The 10,182-nt window shown below is 44.2% G+C and overlaps 1 protein-coding gene across 1 annotated transcript; it reads right to left on the reverse strand.

Moving 5' to 3' along the window:
• Positions 1-5,428: 5,428 nt before the first annotated feature.
• LOC306923867 (beta-1,3-galactosyltransferase 2-like) lies at positions 5,429-6,325 on the reverse strand (the record flags this gene model as incomplete). The annotated part of the gene is made up of 1 exon (XM_079502211.1): positions 5,429-6,325. One exon carries the CDS (start codon positions 6,323-6,325, stop codon positions 5,429-5,431), a length of 897 nt encoding a protein of 298 aa, XP_079358337.1.
• Between the last annotated feature and the right edge of the window lie 3,857 nt (positions 6,326-10,182).

Here is a 10,182-nt window from a genome sequence, read left to right on the forward strand (position 1 = left end):
AGCTGTGGATGCGGCTTCAGTTCAGGTGGATCACCACCCATCACCACCCACCAGCCAAACCAGGCATACTTAATGAACTGGTGGGCGTGCCCACATAAAAACAACATTTTAACAAATACTGTACATTTTTTTGAAAAAATTATACCTCCTTATATAACAATAAGACCTGATGATCATGTTTTAAGGTTGGAAAAAAATCACGGCACTCCATCTTTAAGGTGTGTTCAAAGTTGAAGATATGTTGGTTTCCAGTCGCTCCAATCGCTTCACTTTGGTCACGCAGGTCAGCATTGGTAAAAAAAGAAAGAAAAAAAAAATCACACCAGTGTGAAGTGAGTGTGATTATAGCACACCAAGCGAGCACTAGTAATTAGTTCCGTGTCTTTGCAAAGGTTCAGTTGGAACTGGATGAATAAAACCAAACAGCCAACAGACAACAACGATATACTCAAGCAAAGTAAGTATAACTCAACATTTTACTCAAGTACTACTTAAATATACTTACTTTCCACTTCATGCTCTCTCTCTCTCTTGAGAATCCTTGTAATTAATATTGTTTCCTGGCTGGGATTTAACTGGCTCTGCTTTAATGATGCTGGTTGAAAACCACTTGAGGGCAGAACATGCCTGAAAGGTTACAGGTGAAAAGGTTTATACCAAATACCAAGCGTTATTAGTGTTAATACCACCTGCCAACCGGAGCAATGACTGAGTGGCAGGGCATTATACCGCTCCTGTGTGTGTGTGTGTGTGTGTGTGTGTGTGTGTGTGTGTGTGTGTGTGTGTGTGTGTGTGTGTGTGTGTGTGCGTGCGTGCGTGCGTGCGTGCGTGCGAGAGAGAGATCAAAGCAAGTCAGGTTTTCATGAAACTTGGCGGGAGTTAACGATCCCCCCCCCTTGATAAACCTTTGATATAGTCTAAGGTTAATAAGGTCACAATCATGATCAAGGTGTTTCTGTCTGGAGTTTGCATGTTCTCCCCGTGTCCCCTATAGGCCAAGGTAAAAACAACACACAGTAATCCTGGTCTCTATACTGCCTCCCCCTGGCCAGCCGGGGCACCTGATGGAGGGGAAAGGAACTGGTTGGAATAACGTGTTCCTTCCACACGCTCATGCATTGTAAGGAAGCATGAGCGTGAAAAGTGTGTTGCAAAATTGTGGGACAAAAATGTAAGATTTAATCATGATAAAGCAGTCATCTCTTTGGAACAGAAAACAGGTGTATTTGACATATAATATACTAGAGTGGTGCCCGCGGGGCCTCTACAGCGGTGCCCGTTGGGCACTGGCCTACTTGGAACGATGCAAGTTGGAAATGCATGGCCCACGCAGATATTATGTCTGTGTTCTTTTTATGTAGTTTAAAAAGCAGGTGGCTTGCGCACATCCAGTTCCTGGCTGGTGCTGGACTAAGGTAAGTACAGTGAAGAGAAGAGAGTCTGCACACAGGTTTGCTCATGTTTTCTTTTATTGAAACACCATAATAATATAAGACACGACGTTTCGACCGCAGGTCGTCACGTCACGTGTGTCCCTTTTATGCCCATATATGGAGTTCTTTGTCAGGCATGCCCAAATATGGAGTCTATGCAGACGTCAGAATGATGTCAGAACAGGCCAGCTCCATATATGGACCCTTTGCAGGGGGTCAGTCAAGCTAATAGTGCACTTTAACTGCAATAATCCTTTAGATTAATAACACAAATCTTAGTTCTTGTGCACTGGTGGGAACCACGCAGGGCGGGCAGGGTAGGTGGGGTGGGGTGCCATGGGAATGGCTGCTTGCTCCTCGACTTGACTCTGAAAAAACCAAAAAAAACACAACAAAAGCTCCATTTGATGATCTAAGTGCTAGGGCATGTCAGGACAGACCAAGACATCTGCTGGCTCTGGGCCCTCAGGAGCCGTAGCTCTTCTTCTCTCTGGGTTTGTCTTTTGGGAAGCGACTTGAACCGCACCGCATCCACATTCCACCCGTGGCAGTTCTTATTGGAATGCTAATTTTGCTCACCGCTGCCTCCGAGGAGAGGCCTCAAATCCCACAGCATAGATTTTTTTTTTTTTACCCTGAGAACTTTCTCGCATGTGCGTAACCCACCGCGGGGGAAAGTATGGGGCGGTTATATAGTACACCAAAGAGCTGCATAGTGAGGATTGGTTTGGGGGTTGAGGTATTGTCGCTGTCGGGCATGAAACCTCTTAAGGGCAACACACACGTGGGCTGCAAATGGCGTGCGCCAAAACAGCCGCCTCCATTATTGTCTCCACCAGGCCGAAGGCATGGGGAGAGAGTATGTTTTGCACACCGTCCGTGTGTGTGTCCTTCCGTCCGTCCGTCCTTCCGTCCGTCCGTTATCAGCTAATCTCCGGCACCGTTGGCCCGATCCATGCCAAACTGTGCACACACACTCCCTGGATGCCAACGACGAACCTCTGCCCCAAATATTCCTCAACGGCCTGTTATAGCGCCACCATGAGGCCGATTTAGGCAAAACACATTTCTGTAGATTACTCGTACACATTTTATCCATACATCACACAATTCGGTATACACTATCTCCATAGTCATGTGATCAACACAGATCTGCACAATTTCCCATCTTCCATCCTGATTGGCTAAGATTGGCTTCCAAAGCTCACATGATTGGTCCGTTTCGAACAAAATGCCACAAATCACAAACACAGTGTCCAATTTCCATGAAATTATACACGCACATTTCCACTAGGCCGAGGACGACATGCCACTATTTATTTCCCAAATCAGCCTCACGGTGGCGCTATAACAGGCCAATTCTTGTTTTTACCTATAACTGCATCAACTTATGTATGCGCACTCGCTAGAGGCCATGGAAAAACATTTTCCCTGCATCCCTCCACATCTGCCGGTTATAGCGCCACCATGAGGCCGATTTCTGCAAAACACATTGTTTATGTTAGTCGCACAGATTTCATCCAAATCTCACGCAAATCGGTACACATGATCTCTGTAGTCATGTGATCAAGACGAGCCTGTTGGATTTTTCAGATTCTACACTGATTAGCTAAGATTGCCCTCCAAAGTTTTCAGGAGTAGCCCGTTTTGTACAAACTGCTGCACATGTCCTGCTCATCCAGAATTCTATCCTCAGAGATGCTATGAGTGATCTGGCTCTGCATTTCCTCAACAAAATGAAGAAAATTGTTGCAGGAAACAAACAAACAAAAAAACATGTTTATATTACTCCTTTTGCCAAACATCACACACACTCATATCCTCCTGGTGGATACCTGTGCCCAGAAGGGCACTTTTTCTAGTTGTATATCTATATCCCTGCTCTTAATGGTTAATGATGGTTGTATAATTGTGCCGATCAGGGAGAAAAATGTAGCAGAGCCCAACGCCAAGATAAAATGTTATATGCACACTTGTATTCTCATTCTATAATAAAGATTTGTTCAATCTATTCGTGAGTTATCTGACTGAACTACAGTAGTACAAGCTCAGCATGTGAACTTTCCATTTTTTTGCAATTTAACGTAGAACAAAGTGGTTAATGAAATATATACAGCATCTGGTGTATTTTCCTTAATGCAGTTTTACTTTTACCTGATCAAATATTTTAGATAAACTACATGTTACTTTAGACTGGTTTAGACTGTATTCTACAGTGTTATGGCAATTTCATGGAATCCTGTATGTTGTACAGATTTTATGTAGCCTAGCCATTTTGTAATGCTTTATCTTGATAGATAAAGCATGATATCACAGTGTAGTGATATGTTCCTGAACCAGGTTTTAACACAATTCATATTTTTTACATGTTGAGAGTTTTGCAGATGTCAGTGTGTTGACATGAAATTCTGTCTTCAGAACCAAATTTTGTTTGCACACAAACTGAATGCATTATGATTGAATTGTATATAGTTGGTAATATCCAGAGTCTCATCATTTTAAGTATAGGTTTTATGCTGCCATTGAACTATTTATTAACCATAAAATATGGCCAGTCATAGATGTAGTTCATGTCTTTGTATACTGAAATCCTCATACTAAAGCTGGACAACTCACTATAAGCACTTATACTTGAAAATACCAGGTGGGTTGACGATTTCATACAATTGATTGAATACTTTATTAACAGTTTGCAGAATAAAAGAAGGCACAGAAAGTACAGTTTAATACAAATACAATTCTAAAAGGATTGAACCCATGAAAGGACTATATGGCCTGTTTACATTGGTGTCCCGAGTATTCAATTCATAGTTCTAAGCTTGAGAGACAGTGAGACTCCTATAAACAAGTATAAAGTATCATTGATTACTCATAATAATAATCATGTCTTTTATCAGTGTATTGTTGTGTTATCTCAAATATCTCCAGTACAGTAGGCTACATATCATGGACGAATGACAGACCATATCAATTATCAACAAGAAGCCCAGAAATAAGAATCATATAAAATGGCTAAGTTTACTGTTTGTATACTATTTAAAATGTCTCACTTGGGTGACAGTTCAGAAATTTGGAAGACGCACATGCTTACAGCAGTTAAAATTAGCTTGTGAAAATTATAATTTAGAACAGAAGATACAAAGGAACTTATTAACTCTATAGACACATAGGCGCCGGAGGGGGGGTCATTTGGGACTATATGTCCCTGCACTATTGGAAGTTGATTGGTCTATTTATTTTTCCCGACCCGGCGCTGGTAACATGCACTGTTTCCATTTTGTTGCGCAATCGTCGTTGTATTGGCTACACGCTTGCCTCTCGCTGCAACGACCATTATGCAGTTAGGAGCTCCCTCAAGGTGTCAGTCAGACAAGCTAATACACAACAATCATCGTTCTTTGTTTGTATGCTGGCTGTAGTAGGTGTGAAAACAGCGGGGGCTCGGGCTGCTAGAAATGATCTGCTGAGACTGGCTGACCAGGGAGGAACAAAGTTTCTCCGTCAGATAAAGTGAAAGCATGCACGCACAAAACGCATCGAACCTCGATTACTTTACTTTATTCATTGAGGTGAAAAAATGCGATTTAATGTCATTCCGGTGCGCGGGTGCCTCTTTCTTTCATTTTATTTATTTATTTAATGTCGACTCGACTTAATATTACTAAGTGATGTATATGCAATCCAATGTTTCATGTAGTTGTAACTTTCACGAGTAGGCCTATGAGCTTAAATGTCCCTTACATAGTCAGGAAATGAATTAAATTAATATTTACAATCTAGACTTTAACCAACGTTAATGCTTATATAATCAGCAAAGCAAATTAAATTCTGAGGAGCCGGAGGCATCATCCAGATTTGGTTACACTTTTCGGAGCTACATGAAAACAAACAGCGAACGTCATGACTTCAGCCACCACCATCCCCCCCCCACCCGCAAAACAAAATAATACATAAAAATGGACCCTGCACTTTTGAGAGCCTGACGGCACCCCTGCCTAGACCCACATTTTGTGCCAGTAATCCAGCATCCGACCGGGATCTATATGGTGACTTGTGACTATGTTTCTGTATATGGCTTTGGAGAAGGGCACTCTCCAGGGGCTGAACAGCCCGCCGGGCGACGGTGTGGGCTTGATCCCTAGCCTTTCAAGGCAAATTCCCACGTACACATCTTCTAAACGCAGGAGGGGAATATTCAGAGAAGTTCCGTACAATTTCGTCGCCATGTCTCCGGAGAACACATAGCCCGTCCCAGAGCAGAACTCGGGGTACATTTCGTTTGAGTACTCTTCTGGGGGCATGTACCACTTTGAGCTTTTGTTTCGGTTTGTCGCCCTATCCGGCGATGGCATGATATAGCCCGTAAAGTAGTTTGTCTTGGGTTTCAGTCCAGGTCTCAGCAGCTTGTGGATGAGGAAAACGGTGTTCACAAGCATGTCACTGTCAGTTTTCATAACATAGCTGGCCCGGGGACAGTGCATGGCCACCCAGTTCATCCCCATCAGTGTCTTTAAAGTCAGGTTGTAGTAGGTATCTAAGAAGTCCTGCTGAATGATATCGTGGTGCCTCAGGCTCTCAGCCTCCAGGGTCTTCTGCTGTAGGCGTCCCAGCTTGCTTTCCTGCACCCCCAACAGGAACAGCCGAATGATTCCTAGGCCTGGAGCGAGGCTCTCATTCCCCCATGTCTGCCGTATGGCATTCCGTGCCTCTACTTCACCAGCCACAGTGAGTATCAGCAACACTAGGAATGGTGGTGGCTTTCCCTCTGGGCATTTGTTTGACTCCCTAATGATGTAGTAGGGGAACGGCCCAGGAGTTAAGACGTAAAAGACCAGGGCCCCTAGGAATGAGAGACACAGAACTGCAGCGATGTGCTTCCACTTCCACTTCATTGTGTCTGGTTGCTGCCACTTGGACCGCAGTCGGATTGGTGAGAGAACTTCAAAGCGATATGGCTTCGTGTCAAGCAGCCATAGCCAAGGTATGGATCTGAAATCAAAATCAGCAAGTCTTTAGTGTTTCACAATAGGTTTAATAAGTCTAATAAACAAATAAAAGCTTAAAGGGACACTTCACCCTTTTTGCAAAAAAATATATGTTAATGACATTTAGAAGATTTAGAACAGTTTCTTGGGGGTCTTTATATTATGTGTGTAATATGTGGTTTTAGATATTTTAGATTTTAGCAGTGAGCCCAGTGTCTCTGATGTCATCGACACTGGGCTCACTTCCTTCCTGGACTACAATTCCCATAATGCTTTGGTGTACTGCTCCTCCTTGTGGATAGGGGGAGGGCTGTCTTACCGAGACAACATAGGCTAGTCCCAAGGTATATGAAATGGAGGTAAGGTCACCAACGTCATTTTCGCTATCACGCAATTCCAGACGGCATATTCGTCGCACCATGGGAGCCAAACTGCACCCAGGAGTTCGGCAGAATGCACTGGAGTCAATGAGAGCTCAGTGACCAGCTCATGAACAAACACTATTTCTGAATGACTGAGATCTTTTGTAAAGTACTCGCTTCTGGCAAATAACAGAAGACATATAACACATTATTGTCTCCACCAGGCCGAAGGCATGGGGAGAGAGTATGTTTTGCACTCCGTCCGTGTGTGTGTCCGTGTGTGTGTGTGTGTCCGTCCTTCCGTCCGTCTGTTACCAGCTAATCTCCGGCACCGTTAACCCGGTCGATGCCAAACTTTGCACACACACTCCCTGGATGCCAACGATGAACCTCTGCCCCACATTTTCCAGAACGGCCTGTTATAGCGCCACCATGAGGCAGCTTTTCACATGTTTTACCTAAAACTGCACCGATCTGCGTGAAACGTTGCATGCACACTCCCTAGAGGCCAAGGACAAACCTTTGACCTGCATTTTCCGCATCTGCCTTTTATAGCGCCACCAGGAGGCCGACTTTTGTAAAACACATTTTTTTATATTACTCCTCCAGATTCTGTCCAAAAATCTCACAAATCGTTACACAGTATCTCTATGGTCATGTGCGCGAGTCGGATCTGTCCCGATATTTCATATTCCATCCTAATTGGCTATAATTGGCTTTCACAGTTTGCAAGATTGCCCCGTTTTGAACAAAAGCCTCAAATCATGAACGCAGCGTGCAATTTACGTGAAATCTTTCACACATTGTCTTACTAGGCTGAGGAATATATCCCACCCTTTTCACATTGGCCTGTTATAGTGCCACCAACAGGTTGATTTTTGCAAAACACATTTTTGGAACAAAATGCCTCAAATCATCCAATTGCCATCAAAGGCGTATGGAGAAATGGCACCCTTTTCACATTGGCCTATTATAGCGCCACCAGGAGGCCACAACCTAACCTGCCCTGGTGGAGACCTGTGCCCCGAGGGGCACTTTTTCTACTTTTCAATGGACCTATCCCACACCGGCAACGTCAGACGCGCGTTCCAGGCGGTAATGTTTTTGTTTTGTTTTTACTACAACTGTACAAAGTTGGCAGCCGCGTGGCAGAGCGCCGCATCCTGTTGGTGCTTATGGGCGGCACTTCACGCACGTCTATACTGTGCTGCTGCTAAGCTGCGCAACCTGTGTGTGTTGCCCTTTACACTATCTCCATATTTTAACTTTAACATTTATTTTTTTACATTTACAACCTACTTGATCATCAGCATCACATAAAAGCATAAAGGTAGCAGATATACAAGCTCGAAGCTTGAGCTTGTAGATCTGCGACTTTTGCGATTTTGTCTTCAACTTCCTCGTAGTACGCATTGAGCAGAGCCATAGAGTAAAACAGAGTTACGCAAACTCAGTTCACTTCATGGAGCCAGTCCAATGGCGGCTCTCCTACATACATAGACTTCTATTGAGAATGGGGACAACAAATAGGGGCCGACCGGAAGTAGGCAGAACTGCACTGGACCCAGGCAACAGCCCAGCTTTCAATGATCTTAAATACCTTTATTTTAGATTGTTTTTTAGAAATAGTACAACATAAACATTACAGAGACTTTAGATGTCACTGTACAATACTTTAAAACAGTTCGCATGTTGCACACATGCCTAAAATAGCTCTTATTTGCGCCGCCCTCGTTGAAAACAATGTATTTCAAACTCCAGCTTGTCCCAGTTCAGGCTGCATGAGCAGCGCTCGAGCGTTCGGTTTCTGCCCCGTCAATATCGTAACTCTTCATCTAATAAGATGCTCTGGCATTGAGGAGGAGCTCAAATGGGACACAAACCATTCACGTGAGGAAAAAGGCTCAGCAGCGACCGACTATACTGGCTCCACCGCCTGAAGAGGTTCAGAGTAGGACACCGCATCCTCAGGCTGTATTAAAACGGCTCAGTAGCCTCAGTTGAAGGCTGATTTACGGCCTGGTATGGGAACTGTACTGCCCGAGAAAACATCAACATGTGCATGTGCATAATGGAAGGCAAGCTACGCGAGCTCCAGGTACTTTACAACAAGCTGTGCGTAGTCAAAGCCCAGTGCACATATACGATGTAAACCGGGACCATGCACCTAGCCTGCCTATAGTGTGTACCAAAATCTCCTGGAGGGGGCGTCAACATATGTGTCACGTGGTAGCGGCCGCCATACTTGTTGGCTTGTCTGGTTTGTTTACATTGAGCGACTATCCATTGTGCTTGTATACGTTATTTTTTTAAACTGACCTCACAATGGTGCAGACTTGCTCAGTAAATAAGTGCCACAGCAGGTCACGTCGAGGGAATGAGCCAGAAAACGGAATTAGATTTTCAGCTTTCCAGCTTGACGAGTTTACAAAAAGACGTAGAATGGCTTGGATCTCGGCTGTACGGCGCACGGGCGCAGAGACATAACGTTCAACAAAGTATCTAAGCACAGCCGTGTTTGTTCACAACATTTTCCTTGTCCTTGTAATGTATTTGGGCCCGACGTTCTTTCTATCCATCCTGGTGTTGGTTCACTATGTTGTCACCAAGAACGAGCTCAATATTTACAAAAAACATACCACCGTCACTCTATTCTGAGTGATGTGGGCTAGAATTGAATGCCCACGAGAGGGCCGTCCCTAGCTTTTCAGACGCCGCCCTCCTCTTGGTGACGTACACGTTTTCACACGCTATAGAGCATCGCAGTCCCGCCCCCTTTCATGACGACGTCAAAACATTGTGTTTTTATTGTCATGATTTGTCACGACAAGAGTTGGCTTTGTCCACGGCGTAAACGTCATACTTTTTGAAAAGTCTATGAGGAAAATGAACAGGGAATTATTTTCCGGGTCTCTCAAGGGGGCGGGACTGCGACGCTCTATAGGCTAGCAACCCTGAATTGCTAGCCAGTAGCCACAGGCAAAAGAAAATCTAAAACGTTCACAATGCATTGCATTTGCGATATGTTTTTATGAGCTTGTAGATCTGCTATTTTTGAAGGTTTTTGTAAAAATAGATATATAATTCGACCTTGCCCTAAAGGGCGAGGTCGTGTGCACGCATCCACCTGGGTGACGGCAGACTACTGGGCGAGCGATGGCACTTTGGCATGGGGGGTCAGATCAACATTATGGAATGAAATCTGTACTGGTCATATATGGAGCGTGTCTTTAGTGTACAGGGTTTGATGAGGTCAGATCAACATGGAATGTCAGAACAGGTCAGCTCCATATATGGAGATCTAAGGGTGGCTGATTGGTCAATCGTTGAATTCAGCGGTGCATGTGTTATTTCTTGATAATGACCGTTCCGCTCTATAACAGACCGTTGTCCAATGAAAGC

The sequence above is a fragment of the Electrona antarctica genome (genome assembly GCF_951216825.1).
Source record: "Electrona antarctica genome assembly, chromosome: 5".
NCBI lineage: Eukaryota > Metazoa > Chordata > Actinopteri > Myctophiformes > Myctophidae > Electrona > Electrona antarctica.